The sequence below is a fragment of the Erythrolamprus reginae genome, chromosome 3, assembly GCF_031021105.1.
Source record: "Erythrolamprus reginae isolate rEryReg1 chromosome 3, rEryReg1.hap1, whole genome shotgun sequence".
Classification (NCBI taxonomy): Eukaryota; Metazoa; Chordata; class Lepidosauria; order Squamata; family Dipsadidae; genus Erythrolamprus; species Erythrolamprus reginae.
Window position 1 is genome coordinate 158037215 of NC_091952.1, and position 15999 is coordinate 158053213.

At 38.6% G+C, this 15999-nt stretch overlaps 1 protein-coding gene across 1 annotated transcript in view; it reads right to left on the reverse strand.

Annotated features, from left to right (window-relative positions):
- MYO10 (myosin X) overlaps positions 1–15999 on the reverse strand; it is a 177513-nt gene that overhangs the window by 130956 nt on the left and 30558 nt on the right. Inside the window, exon 2 of the mRNA XM_070747109.1 lies at positions 4401–4499. Within this exon, the coding sequence (XP_070603210.1) occupies positions 4401–4499 (99 nt within the window). The remainder of the gene's footprint in view (positions 1–4400; positions 4500–15999) is intronic.

The following is a 15999-nucleotide window of genomic DNA, read 5'->3' on the forward strand; positions in this document are numbered from 1 at the left end:
AATTTTGTTCAAAGAAGTGACTTTCAAAGAATGAGGGAAGTCTCATCAGAAAGGCTTCAAGGTTCCAATCTCTTTGTCCTTTTTAGTTCCCAATGACCCCCTCAGAGGTCATGACCCCAGTATTTGGGAAGTAATTAATGATTCTTTTCATATCCTTTAAAACCTATTTCGAAAACCCATACAAAGTCTGGAAGATAATGCTAGTTACAAAAACCTGGTCAGTTTGACAATGAGTAACATGTGCTTTAGCTATTGTTTTGTGAATATGGGTCTCCAAGCAGTGCTCAGTTAACATCTGCTAGTAGCTCTCTTTACCCTGGCACTAGACAGATGCTTGAACTTTGATAACTTGCCTGGATAAAATAAAACCTAAGAATTACACAGATGAAACCACTCAATACTGACTTCTAACACTGTGTTCACATTTTAACATTTCAGATATAATAAGGCAAAAATGATTCTTGCTAAACTGAACACCATGCAACTCTTGTCATGTTTTATAGAGGAATTTCTTTTGCTTCAAGAAGCTGAGTGTGTTACTCATGGTTCTGTTTTCTCCCGTCCTTTTTGTACTCAAAAGAGGTCCAAGCTTTGTACCTGTATTCCTTAGTTGTTTTATTAATCCAATTTTTAATATTGGATGATTGCTATCTTTATGAAATAAGTTAAAAGTTGAATGGACTGATAATTCTATTACAGTGATGGCGAACCTATGGCATGGGTGCCACAGGTGGCATGTGGAGCCATATCTGCTGGCATGCTAGCTGTTGCCCTAGCTCACTCCAACTTGCATATGTGTGCTGGCTAGCTGATTTTGGGCTCACACAGAGGCCCTGGGAGGACGTTTATAGCTTCCAGAAAGTCTCCAGGGGGGTGGGGGTATAGGGAGGGCATTTTTACTCTCCCCCGCTCCAGGGAAGCCTTTGGAGCCTGAGGAGCGTGAAACACGAGCCTACTGGGCCCACCAGAAGTTTGGAAACAGACCATTTCCAGCCTCCAGAGGGCGAAGGAAGCTGTTTTCACCCACCCCAGGCATTGAATTATGGGTGTGGGCACTCACACATGTGTGTTAGCATGCATGTATGTTCTTTTGGCACCCAAGGTAAAAAAAAAGCTCACCAAAACTGTTTTTTTAAATATCACAATCCTTAACAATGTATATAATGCATGTTCTATTATTTTTATTATTGTTTTATTGTTTATAGTTCTATAAACTATTTTGTATATACGAAATTTCTTGTATCCAAAATAAACTGCAGGCATAGTGAAGTAATTTGCAGACCAGAAGAATGAATGTGTTAAGTTAAAATTTATCAACTGCAAATTTTTTCTCCTTTGGAGAAGTAACCATCTTAGTAAAATATCTAGCGTTTCAAAATTTAATCTGCAACTGTGAGATGAGATTCAGATCTTATAGCCGGTGCTAAGGGAGCACATTCATTTATTGTGATGTGCCTATTTTCAGTCATGGCGTCTTGTTGGCTCTTCCTATATTCGTGCAAATACCCAAGCAAACTGGGCTAATTCAGTGCTAAACTTTGCTGATAATGATCTGTAAACAGAATATTGTTTAGGTTCTCTTAAAATCCATGTCCATAGGAAAGGAAAGGTTATAAATATTAATATTAGTTGCTATGCAGCTATTTTAAACCCAGAAAGGAGAAGACTGGGGGTGATGTTTGGCAGCTAAAATGGGTTGAACAGGATCTAGCAGTTCACTATTAAGATGGGTTGTTGGTTTTAGTAAAACCCAATATAGACTGGTAAGCCTGAGTTGGATTAGTTCATAGGCAAGTGGAAACCCTATTACATTTCACAGAATTTGTGATCTGTACCAAATCAGCTTTTAGTAAATAAGGACTCAATGGTCTTGTCAGCAACTAACTTTCTCTGTCACCAATCCTGTACAAATGCTGTGGAATACTCAGGTTTTATTTTATCCTGGGCCTAGAAAGTTTAGAACTAAGACGCCTTAAACAAGATCTAAGTATTGCCCACAAGATCATATGCTGCAACGTACTGCCTGTCGGCGACTACTTCAGCTTCAACCACAACAACACAAGAGCACACAACAGATTTAAACTTAATATTAACCGCTCCAAACTTGACTGTAAAAAATATGACTTCAGTAACCGAGTTGTCGAAGCGTGGAACTCATTAGTGTCATCCCCAAACCCCCAACACTTTACCCTTAGATTATTTACGGTTGACCTATCCAGATTCCTAAGAGGTCAGTAAGGGGCGAGTACAAGTGCACTAGAGTGCCTTCCGTCCCCTGTCCTATTGCTCTCCTATATCTCCTATACCTTTCTTCTATTCCTATATCTCTTCTTCTATTCTTTCATTGATATGTTCTATTACTTTATCTTCTTTTCTATTATTTCTTAGATATATTTTACTATGAGTATCTCCTCTATAACCTTCTTCATGTATTTTATTATGTGTATATAGATATATACCCACTAAAACCCTCATTGTGTATTGGACTAAATAAATAAATAAATGAATGAATAAATAAATAAATAAATAAATTTTCAGCCTCAAATCCTTTCTAAAACAGTATTCCCTCCATGGTTTCCCTTTATCCTTGAACTGGCAATCCAAAAGGGGAACATAAACTATAGAAGCAGATTTAAATAGAAAAGCAAAAGAGAGGTGAACTACAAACATTAGTTTGAAGGTGACCGCCCACACATTTCAACAAAGTAGCTTCAAATTCTTCCTACTTCAAAAGAGTTCAAGGCCTCCTGGCTGTCTATTGCTGCCATCTGTTTTAAAGATCCATCTAAAATGAATTCTTGAGGAATGCAGGCTGGATTCCCAAGACCCTGTGATAATCACAAACTTCCATTATTTCTTGCTTGCCACCTCTCACGTACTCCCAAAGAGAATGAGAAAGCGAAGTATAATCCCTGTAGACAGGAATATATTTGAAGCTAAACACATCATTCAGGTTCCGCCAAAGTATTTTTTAAATTAAGTTCCCAAGGAAGAGAGGGAGAAGTCAATTTCAAAAAATCAGGAAAAGAAATGGGAGCTGGGCATGAATGGAAGATGGAGAAGATATTTACAGGTGCTTATTAAGCAGAGGATACTGGATCATCCTCTGTTTTCTAGCCTAATGCCATTCCATGAATGATTTCTTTGTTAAGCAAATTCAGGAAAGATTTTTGAATGCCAAGGCCCATGATATTTACCATCTGTGGTTTTGACTGGGAAATGCACACATTTTACATTTTTTTAGATGTTAAATATCAGCTGCTTCTATTTAGAGCATTTGGAACTGAAGCCAGCCAGCATGACCCCTTCCCGCACAGCCAAACTCTCGTCCACTGGTGCTCTAATTAAACATTCTTTTGTTTGATGTTATAGAAGCTAATCAGCTTGCAGTCATCCACTGGACACCCCCTCCCCCATTCAAACTATTGCTCATGTTTTCATGAAACTTCTGTTTTCCTTTGTGTTCGGTCTTCTTAGATTTAAAGGAAAAAGTTATTTTTATCCCTTTCTGTTAGTGCAAAAACTAACAAAAATGGAATGAAATCATGTGATTCTTTTGTTTCTAGGTTGTTTAACCTTCTAAAAAGGAAAAGTCTTTTAACATTATTCACAGAAACAATCATTATCAGCCAAGAAAAAAAAATGCTGTTCATTTGTAACTATGCATATTTCAGAAAGAGAGAGATTATATTTTCAGGGCAATATTGTGAGGCACAGAACAATGGTCTTAAGTTCCGTGCAAGGTTTTGATTGCATGTTAGGAAAAACTTCCAAATGGTTAGAATAGTTTGACAGTGGAACGAATTATGAACAAGAGAAGTCAGCTCCATTCATCGGAAGAGTTCCAGTGGTGGCTAATCAGCCATCTGTTGGAGATGGTAAAACTTGGATTCCTATACTGATGCAATGGCCTTTTCTAATTCTATAATTTTATATTGTACGATAAGCTATAAACTCTTACTATCAGTTTGGATGCCATTTACAGTGAAAGTGATTAACTTTCACTACTTTTTCTCTGAATAAGCAGGCACTCCTAAAATGTATAAGCATCTTTAGTCATTTTAAAGACAGATGACATTTCCAGCATAATGACTGACATACATTGAGATGACTCAGGGGTTGTTATTTCTCTGCATTGGGTGTGGTAAAAGCTAAAGAAATAGAAGGCAATCTAGAAAGATTATACAAACATGGAAGACTTTATTAAAACCTCTTAAGGTTTCTTGATGACTTTCTATTTAATAATAACAGTTTATCTCATGGGAATTATCATAAATAAGAAATAACTGCTCCTAAAACTGGTCTGTGGAGTAAAAAAACTTTAACAGTTCATAGCAACTCACTCACTTGCCTGGTTATGGATAGTACAAACAAAACATATTTGGAAGCAATGCATTTACCTGCCCATAATCAGTCCTGAATACAACAACTCCTTCTGCACAGGAAAGTACAGTGCTTGGATAATGTTGGCCATTTTCTCGCAACCAAACTCGTACTCCCTAAAGTGAGGGAAAACAAAAACCAACATTAATCAACAATTAATTTTAGAAGTATAATCTTAGTAATTTATCACATCTCCCACACCCTACAGACATATGCAGACACCATTTAATAAACAACAAAACAGGTACAAACACCCATCCAAAAAAATACACATTGCTGTTTCTATTAATAACCATAACCGTTTTACCTTAAAAAAATAGAAAACCACAAACAGATTATTCCAATTCCCTGAGTCATACAGATGAATTACAATTACATAAAATTACACACAATATTTATATTTATGATATAGCGCATGGGATCTTTTGAAACTCAGATCTCCATAAAAACTACGTCCTCCTTCATCATGGTTATTTTACAGAACAAAGAAATATTTAGTTTTTCCATCCCATGACGCATTCGGTTCACCACTTTGTGTTGTTGTTCATCACTAACTTGTGTCCTTGTGGACCATAACATGCTAACACACACACCCCATGGACCATAACATGCCAGCTCCCCCCCACGCTACATTGTCTCCCTGATCTCATGCTCTAAACTCATGCCCACCACGTCACATTATTTAACTATCTCATCTCTATGCCGTCCTTTCTTCTTCTGCCTTCAACCTTTCCCAACTTCAGGGTTTTTTTCCACCCAATGAGTCCTCTTTTCTCATTTGTTGGCTAAAGTATTTGAGCTTCAGCCTCGGTTGGTTCACCACTACCCACTTCATCAATAAAGTTAGATGAGTGGAAGGATTAAAGTAATACATCAAGGTGATAAGCTTTAGATCATATTTTTTTTAACTGATTTGTCTTGAAATGAGATTACATTGAAAAAAGGAAAAAATAAAAGGAGTAAACAAGAAGGTCATAAGTTGAATTATTTGAATGCTCTATCACTGGATGCTTAGAATTAAAATACTAAAAAATTATAATTATGCCTGGGAAAGATTACTTAAAAGTCATAAATACATATTTTTAATCTAACATTCACACAAAATTTCTACAGAAGTGTATTGATTTTCTTTTTTCTACAGTACAAATATATTTCTTCCCATGTAGTTTTTGGGATGCACATCAGTCTGGATTCTCTCATGTTGTAATTTAATAGAAATTATGCTAATCTGGATGGATGGATGGTATAAGACAAAGTGTTCCATGTATGCTTGAGCTGTAAAAGTAACTATAAGAATGTATACATATATAGGAATTGTGTGAATGTGTGGGATATTACAGTTCTATGTATATTCACTAAGGCTGAATAATAATAATAATAATAATAATAATAATAATAATTGTTGTTGCTGTTGTTGTTGTTGTTATTATTATTATTATTATTATGTCAATACAACGCAGCAAACGAGATCATTATGCTGGATTTCGTATTTCATCACCAGTCGGGGTGCTTCCCAAGCTCCTAGAACTGCGTGATGTAGTGGCGAATTATGTTTGCCGATCCCAGTAAAGCGGCCTTTTGCAATTGACAGATGGAGAATTTGTCAATTTCCATGGTTTTCAAATGTCCACTGAGATCCTTTGGCACTGCGCCCAGTGTGCCAAGTACCACTGGGGCCACTTTCACTGGCTTGTGCCAGAGTCGTTGCAGCTCGATTTTTAGATCTTCGTATTTCACTAATTTCTCTAGCTGCTCTTCCTCAATTTTGCTGTCCCCTGAGATTGCCATGTCGATGATCCATACTTTCTTTTTCTCCACAATCAGGATGTCTGGTGTGTTATGCTTCAGAATTCGGTCAGTCGGAAGTCGGAAGTCCCACAGTAGTTTTGCTTGCTCATTTTCTATTTTTTATTTGCTATGTACAGTGATAACTCATCTTACAAACGCCTCGTCATACAAACTTTTCGAGATACAAACCTGGGGTTTAAGATTTTTTTGCCTCTTCTTACAAACTATTTTCACCTTACAAACCCACCGCCGCCACTGGGGTGCACCGCCTCCGGACTTCCTTTGCCAGTGAAGCACCCATTTTTGCGCTGCTGAGATTCTCCTGAGGCTCCCCTTCATTGGAAATCCCACCTCCGGACTTCCGTTGCCAGCGAAGCACCCATTTTTGCGATGCTGGGATTCCCCTGCTGGGATTCCCTGCAGCATTGCAAAAACACAGAAGTCTGGAGGTGGGGTTTCCTGTGGAGGGGAGCCTCAGGGGAATCCCAGCAGCACAAAAATGGGCACTTTGGCTGGCAAAAGGGTTGAATTTGGGGCTTGCACACATTAATCGCTTTTCCATTGATTCCTATGGGAAACATTGTTTCGTCTTACAAACTTTTCACCTTAAGAACCTCGTCCTGGAACCAATTAAGTTTGTAAGACAAGGTATCACTGTATATGTATACAGTGATCCCTCGATTTTCGCGGGGGTTACGTTCCAAGACCTCCTGCGAAAATCGATTATCCGCGATATAGCGGCACGGAAGTAAAAACACCATCTGCGCATGCGCGCCCTTTTTTCCATGGCCGCGCATGCGCAGATGGTGGAGCCGGTGGCTGGGGAGGTGGATTCGCCGCCCCCACCAGCCCGATCTCCCTCCGGTGGCTGGGGAGGTGGATTCGCCGCCCCCACCAGCCCTTCCTGTTCTGGATCAGAGCCGCGGAAACCTTCGGCTTGCCGAGGCTGCGTCTGACCCCTTCATTTTTATTGCAGCGAAGGAGGCGAAGCAAGGCTCCAAGCTCGCCTGCCGCCACCGCTGCTACGCCTCCGCCGCCTCAGCCACCCCCTCTGCTCTGCAGGGACCTCGCATGCCACGATCTCCCTCTCTCGCCCTCCCCGCACTTCTCCTCGGCGGCGGCCAAGCAGCAGACCCGAACTCTCCCGGGTCCCTCTCTATCCTATCCCCACCACCACACACACACACACCGCCGCCGCCATCCACCCCGCCGGGTTCCCCGCTTGCTCTTCGCCTTCTCCCACCTCCGAGGCCGACCAGCCCAAGCCGCAACCTTTAGCCGGAGGCGGACCTCGCAACCGATTCCGCACAAGGCACCAGAAACCCTTCCACTCGCGAGGGACAAGAGGCAGGCACAAAGCGGGGGCACAAGGGGAGCTGCCCGGCAGAGGTTGCTTTTTTTCTTCTCGTGGGCAAGTGGAGGGGGGGAGAGAGAAGGAAAGAGAGAGAAGGAAAGAAAGAGATGAGAGAGGGAGGAAGAGAGTGTGAGAGAGGAAGAAAGAGAGAGAGAAATGATAGAAAAAAGGGGAGAAAAAAAGAGAGATGAGAAAATGATTGAAGCAGAGAATGACAGGAAAGAAAGAGAAAGAGACAGAGAAGTGACTCTTGGTGATGACGTATGATGTCATCGGGTGGGAAAAACCGTGGTATAGCAAAAAAACCGTGGAGTATTTTTTAATTAATATTTTTTGAAAAACCGTGGTATAGCGTTTCGCGAAAATCGAGACCGTGAAAATCGAGGGATCACTGTACATGTTTTCGTAGATTTTCATGGGTACAGGTATGACAGTCTTGGTATATTCAGGTTTCTTCCCATGTAGGATTCAGAGATTTCTGGCAATGTTTCGACAAGGTCCCACTTGTCATCTTCAGGCTGGTGCTTCTGTCCTTGTTCTAGGGCGAACACAGCGAGACCTGAGCTGCCTTCCTTCTATAAATACTGGTGACTGGATGTGGTTTGATGGCTCAACAATTGCCTGCTGTGTAGAAACTTCCTGGTGAGTCAGTGGGGTAACACCTGGGGTCGTTGATTTAACTGAGGTATGCTGATTAGGTAATGATTGTGGATTAGGGGTGATATCCTAAGTAGTTGGAGCTTGCAGGCTACTTGGTTGTTTTGCAATGTTTGTTCTGAGTCTGGTTTCAGTTTCTATGGCTGGGATACGTTTGTTAATGAGGGCTGGTTTCCAGCTGTCTGGTAGGCGGGAGGTATCATCCTGCTTGTTCATATTTGGGGTATGTTTTTCTATCTCGATGGCTTCCATGATTATTCTTTTGCTGTAGTGTTCTGTTTTGGAAATTAATTTAGTACTGTCAAAATCAATTTCATGTCCTGTAGTTTTGAAGTGTTGGAAAAGGAAAGAGTTTTTTTCTTTTTTCCTTAATGCATTCTTATGTTCTGCAACACGTGCATTTACTCTCCTGTTAGTTTGTCCAATATATGTGGCTGGGTAGATTTTACACGGTATTTGATATACATAGCAAATATATATATATATATATATATATATATATATATATATATATATATATATATATATTCACTAAGGCTGAATTATTATTATTATTATTATTATTATTATTATTATTATTATTATTATTATTATTAGTCTTCTCATCATTCCTATCACCCATTTCCTTCAACTTATGACTGTATGACAGTAACTTATTGCTTTTATCCTTACAATTTATATTAATACCGATTGTTTCCTTATTTGTACCCTATCACAATCATTAAGTGTTGTACCTTATGATTCTTGACAAATGTACCTTTTCTTTTATGTACACTGGGAACATATGCACCAAAGACAAATTCCTTCTGTGTGCAATCATACTTGGCCAATAAAGAATTCTATTCTACTCTACTCTACTTTATTCTATCTATGCAAAGAAGTGTGGGAGCAGGCAGGAAACATGTATGTGGAGAGGGAGTCTAGAAAAAGGAAATCTCACTCCTCATTGCAAATCTTCCATAAATCTCAACATACATTTATCATATCTTTCATAACAGAAGATTTCAACTACAATAGAAATCATGTTATTATAAATGAGTGTAATCATTATCTGCAAGCATTCTTGTTGCCAACACATTTTCTGTTGCTTCTGTACAGCCCATCAGGCCTAGCACACAGAGAACAAGAGGCACTGATCATGTTTACTTATAGACTGGGCTTATTGTTCCACCTATCAACGCTCACTCTGAGTTCAAACAGCTTTAACTGCTGACAGGGCAATACGGAAAATGGCAGTAGCTACAGAGATAAAGCCAACTGACACTTGCAGCTGCCTGTCAAAGTCCAGCTAATTCAGTTATCAGAAGACAGCTGCTCTTTGTAGACCAAGTGCTTTTAAAAAAAAGAACAATAATGCTTGTTGCCTGGAGATGAAAAACAACATGGCTTAAGCAAGTCAGAAACACAAGCACCTGGACTACAGCTGGTTCTTGCTTTAAGGTGCATTCAGGAAAGCACACACATCTTTCCCATTCATTTAGGATTACCCTTTCATTCACCATCCAAAAAGTATTTCATGATTTGAAGGAACAGAATACATTCAGAACACATTTCTGTATACCCTCCCTCAGAAATGTGTGGAAAACTTGTCAGGAATGGGGTTGGGGGTGGGGAGGAAGCAAAAGAACAAACAACAATGTATGTATGTATGTATGTATGCATGTATGCATGCATGCATGCATGCATGCATGCATGTATGTATTGGATTTATATGCCGCCCGTCTCCAAGCACTCAATGCTTACCTAATCTTACATAATCTTCTGTAAGAAAAAATGCCTCTTTGCATCCTATGGAATAGAATAGAATAGAATAGAATTTATTGGCCAAATGTGATTGGACACACAAGGAATTTGTCTTGGTACACATTATTATTATTATTATTATTATTATTATTATTATTATTTATTATTTTTGTATGCACATGCTCTCAGTGTGTATAAAAGAAAAGATTAAGTTCATCAATAATCGTAAGGTACAACACTTAATGATAGTCCGGATACAAATAAGCAACCCAATCATATTAGGAACCAGTCAATATAAATTGTAGGGATGCAAGCTACAAAGTTACAGTCATTAATCAGCTAGTACCAAAACATCTGTAATGAGTAGGAATCTCCATTAACCAGTCAAGCAAGGAATTGATTTTAAAAAATAGAACCAAGCTCTGATTTCCTTCCCACCCCCTCTTTTTTAGAATGTCAATATGTAAGGTCGGTGGGTTGAGAAAAAAGTAGTTCGAAGTCACATAGAGGGCTTCTTTGACTGAGGGTGGAATTGGACCCAGGTTTCCCTGCCAGCCAAAACCTAAATTATACCACTCTTTTATTTCTGAAGAAGACTGTGAGTTCTAACAGCTGATCAGATGCTTTAAGGAGTATTTGAAGGTGGCTGTATGTTTGGTTCTGGCTGCAGGGTAGAAATGTTTGCTTTCTTTGTGAAACACATGGTCTGACGGGAGAGGTTTATATCTAAGGCTGATTCGCTTTTTAAATGAATTAGCTGGTGCACAGAGTCATATTCTTCAGTTAGCAACTATGTCCCAGGAAGCACATTTTAGAAACAAAAAGAGTCTGCAACCAGGAACAAGCAAGAAGAGATTTGCAAAGAAAGAGAAGGATGTCTCCTTTCCATAGACTGTCAAGGTGAGTTCAGTGACTGAAACTGAGACTGTGATAAAGTCCCAAACTTTATAAAACTACAGCAGAGAGGCTATCTTTTTTGATTTGCATGATTCCCAATAAAGAAAAATATTATAACAATAACCAATAAAAGAAGACAGGTGTTGCACAGTGTGAAATATAGGATTACCTGCCTCTTGAAAATAATAGATAGGTTACTCTGAGTTTGTGCTGGATGGAACATGATTTTGGACAGCATCTCAATAACAATTTGGAGGTGCTGAAGTGAGGGAATGGGAGTAAAGAAAGGAAAAACCAATTGGATAAAAAGAGAGGACCAGAAGGTACAAAGTCCATAAACAGTAAACATGACACCAAAAAGTTCTAAGGAAAACCAGAATGAGGTGGTGAATGGTGGAAGGAAGAATATGGAGATGAGAAAGAAGGAGAGAGAATATTTGAAAGTTCTCAAAGAGGCCATTGAGAGAAAAATAAAGGCAGGAGATAAGCAACTGCCATTTTAACAACCAACTTCAAACCTAGATGCTTGAACAAGGAAGTTGGAAGCAAACATGAACAAAGAAGTGTGGAGAGAGATAAGAGATAGCCAAAACAACTAAAGCAATAATAGGTCTAGGAGCTGAGCTATAAAAGAGCCAAGAAAGTGTGAAAAGAATAATAACCATAGAGGACTGAGAACAAAAGTCAAGAAATTAACATTATAGCAGAAAAAAATATTTAATACAGAAAAAAAAATCAGGGTTAAAAATGATGTCTAAATAAAATAAATCAAGTTAAAATTATATAGAAAAAAACAAAGTCTTGCATATGTAAAAAGGGGTTTTCTCATAAAAGCTGATCTCTGTCTTTCATCACCTCTTCTAAAAAAGATCTGTGACACCAAGTTTGCAGATAATGCTAAGCTATTTAGGGTGATGAAAACTAAAATTGGTTAAGAAGAGCTTTAAATAAAGCAAATGGCCACTCCAACAGCAAACATGATGTAATTTAAGTATCCTGGGCATTTTTAAAAAATGAAACAAAAAAACACAATTTCACATACATGTAAGGTATGAGCTTTGTGTAACTAATAAGGAAAATACTGTGGGTCGGTGAAGATGTCAACTTTTTGTTCAGCAACAGCTGCAAAAGTTCCATGATAAAGATCATTAAGAAGGGGACTGAAAATAAAACTGCCAACGTCCTTATACAAATCTATGTTGTATTTGTACCAGGGACAGGATGTACAATATTGGTGGCCAGATTTGATAAATATTATTCCGGAACTGGAAAAATACAGAAAGCAGTCAAAATGGTCACAAAAGGTTTGAACACCTTTTGCATGAGAGAACATTAGACTAGTGGAATCTCTTTTTCTCATAAAAAACATATATAAGAGGAGTAACCAATGACTTTCTTAAGTACAATTAAAGGAAAGGCTTAAAGTAGATAAAAAACATTCAGCAACATAATAAGAATTTGAAATTTAATTATGTAAAAATAACAAATATAATAATTGCTAAAATGTATACGTTCAGGGAAATTGGAAACAGAACAAATTAAAGCTAAGAACTTTAATTATAACACACAGAGGGATCAATAGGAAATTACTGTATGTGAAGGTCTGAAATTTACATTATGTTACAATTTCAAAGAGAATGTTCATTTTTGGTATATGACAGCAAAAAAACCTTTTAGACTGTATGCAAGTACTTCAAATCTCTGTTGGTAATGCAGAAAAATATGAAGGATCAATTTATCATGCCCGTCAGGACTTGCAAAAAAGCTACAAATATTTGGGTTCAAATCATAGTGAAACAAAGATCACTGAAAACAGAAGAAAAATGACATGGACAATCATGATCTGGATGACTGAGAATATCCATAGACAAGAAAAATGAACTTATTATTTACTGTATGGGTTTGACAATTTAAAAGGTAGAATAATTCAAGAAGGCAGCCACAATATACTATATTTTTGGAGTATAAGACGTACCTCCTCCTCTCCCAAAAAGGTGGAAATGTCTTATACAGCCATTTTAGCCCCCCAAAGCCTGCCACTGTGTCCCATTCTTGCAAAAAACAGGGCACACAGACGGTTTGGGAGGCCCACAGAGTATTTTTGGGGGGGACAGGAGAAAAGTAAAAATGCCCCCATTTTTGTAAAAAATATGGACGTTTTTGCCTTCTCCCAGCCCTCAGAAGCATTCTGCAGGCCCCCCAAACCCTTGACTCCCCACATTTTTTTTTTTGCAAAAACAGGTGAAAAACTGGACACGTCTCTCCTTATTTACTGATCTTTTTTCTTTTTCAGTTAAAAAAGAATCTTCAATAAAAATTATATATATATATATATAAAAGCATGCATGGCAAGAGAAATGCCTTTTTTCTTCTTTGAAAATGTGAAAACTAGGGGTCATGCAAGAACGTTGCTGGAAAAAAGATGTAGAACAGACAAAAGTCAAGAATGTTCATATAGTGTATATTTAAGCTTTAGAATATACTGTAAAATAAGTAATGAACACTAACCAATGGATTTCAAAGGAGACTACATACATTTAGAGACAAAAGTGTATCAATGGCTACTAATAGTGATTTCATTCTTGTAGATATTTCTATAACTTTTTGAAGATAGCCATTTTAAAAAAAATCAAATGTTTTTCCTCACTTTTTCCCAGCGTGAGGGCTGTGAATGTAAATCAGAATGGATAGTTTCAGTATGTTTTTAGCATTAATAATGTTGAGGGTCATTCTAAAATCCATCCTTCAGCAGCGCACGTGAGAAATATCTTCCAACAAGGACGCAGAGGAACAAAACTTTGGATAAAACCTTTGTCCTATCTCAGAATAAAAAAGAAAGCAAAAACACAGATTAAGAATTGCAAAGCTGCCCAGCTGCGCTGTGGAAGTGTTTCGGAAGGACACACAAGGCCAGGCGATTTATATTACAAAAAGATTTTTCCCTCCAATCAGATTTAGTGAGGCAGGAGAAAAAAATAAAACAATATACTCTCAATAATCCCTCCTAACCACCAAATATCTCTATGCAATAGAGGGAGGAAAATAGAAGCCTTAAGTAAAGAAAATATAGCCCAATTCAGACATCAATCTGGTGCCCTCCAATTGTATTACAATCCCATCTCTAGGTCTGCTAGTTATGGTGGGCATCAAGTTTAGGCAGGTTTGCTTAGCTGCTTTTTCTTAGCTCTATTTTTTCTTTAAAAAGGGCAATCAAATGAAAGGCAAAATTACATAAAATAATGTTTTATTTTGGAATGAATTATTTCTTTCAAAAGTACAGGCAAGTCTCAAGCTACCTCCATAATTGAGCCCAAACATTCTGCTGTTAAGCGAGACAGTTGTTAAGTGAGTTTTGCCCCGTTTGGCATCGCAATTGTTTAGTTAGTAATGCGGTTGTTAACCGAATCTGGCTTCCCCATTGGCTTTGCTTGTCAGAAGGTCACAAAAGGGGATCACATGATTCTAGGATGCTGCATCATCATAAGTATGAGTCGGTTGCCAGGATGCTCAATTTTAAACATGTGACTATAGGGATGCCGCAACAGTCCTAAATGTGAAAAATGGCCACAAGTCACATTTTTAGTGCCGTTGTAACTTTGAACATTCACTAAATGAACTGTTCTTCATTTAGATTGTTAATAACCAAGCAATAGGGTCTTGTTAAACTGAAAACAGAAGGACACTAATAACAATCCATACTGCTTTTTGACATCTCTTATCAAACTCCAGTTATTTTCATAAATACTCCTAAATGTATCTGCATTTTAACAATAAAAGAAACAATCCTTAGCCCATCTGCAGCCTGCCTGAAAACAAATCATGGCTAAGAAATTGAGCCAACTTCATGCAAATATGTTTATTTTTCAGAGCCACTTCCTTTCCCATTCCTAATTATTTCCAATATGGATACATAGAAGAAAATACAATTAATATAGGATATGATCCCCTTGTGAACAGCCCTAGACTAAAAACATGGTTTGAAGTAGATCAACAAATTGTGGCTGCTTAGTTCATGCTGATCACAGTTTGACACCATGCAAATGGAATGGGAGTATAATCAGGAAAATCGGGAGAAAGAATTAGTAGAAAGTATCTGCAGATATTCATTTGATTGCAGAAACAAGAAGTGGAAAGAAAGGAAGAAAAGATAGCACATGACTGGAAAAGACTACAGATCTTAAACATATTTACCCAGGAATAAAAGCTACCGAACTCAATGTGATTTATTACTCAATAAGCATGCAAAAGCCTGTTTGTTCAAGCTAGCACAAGACTCCCCCACTAACTTCTTCTGTTGCAGGCAAAAGGAAAAATAATTTAAAAGAGCCATTCACTGACGAACAACAACCTATGCAACAACAACCTATAGAAGATCCACCAGTGGTGGGTTCTAAATGATTTTGCTACCAGTTTGCATGCATGTGATGCTTCTGTGCAGTGGCAGAGCCTCCCACCACCTGTGCCAGTCAAAACCCGGAGCAACCCACCACTGAGATCCACTGAACATAATTAGTTTCCTAAAGAGGAAGCACAGATTTATTTATTAAATTTATATGACCCCTCCATCATGAGGTTCAAGACAACTGAGCGAAATAATTTGTAGAGATTAACTGACAGACTACATGATGAAAGAAGGAATATACAGTGATACCTCATCTTACAAACGCCTCGTCATACAAACTTTTCAAGATACAAACCTGGGGTTTAAGATTTTTTTGCCTCTTCTTACAAACTATTTTCACCTTACAAACCCACCGCCACCGCTGGGATGCCCTGCCTCCAGACTTCCGTTGCCAGCGAAGTGCCCGTTTTTGCGCTGCTGGGATTCCCCTGAGGCTCCCCTCCATGGGAAACCCCACCTCCGGACTTCCGTGTTTTTGTGATGTTGCAGGGGAATCCCAGCAGTGCAAAAATGTGCGCTTCACTGGCAACGGAAGTCCGGAGGTGGGGTTTTCCAGTGAGGGGAGCTCAGTGAAATTGCAGCATCGCGAAAACACACAGGTCCAGAGGTAGGGTTTTGAGGACTTCGGCATTTTTGCGATGCTGCAATTTCACTGAGGCTCCCTTCGCTGGGAAACCCCACCTCCGGACTTCCATTGCCAGCAAAGCGCTTGTTTTTGCAATGCTGGGATTCTCCTGCTGTGATTCCCCTGCAGCATCGCAAAAACACAGAAGTC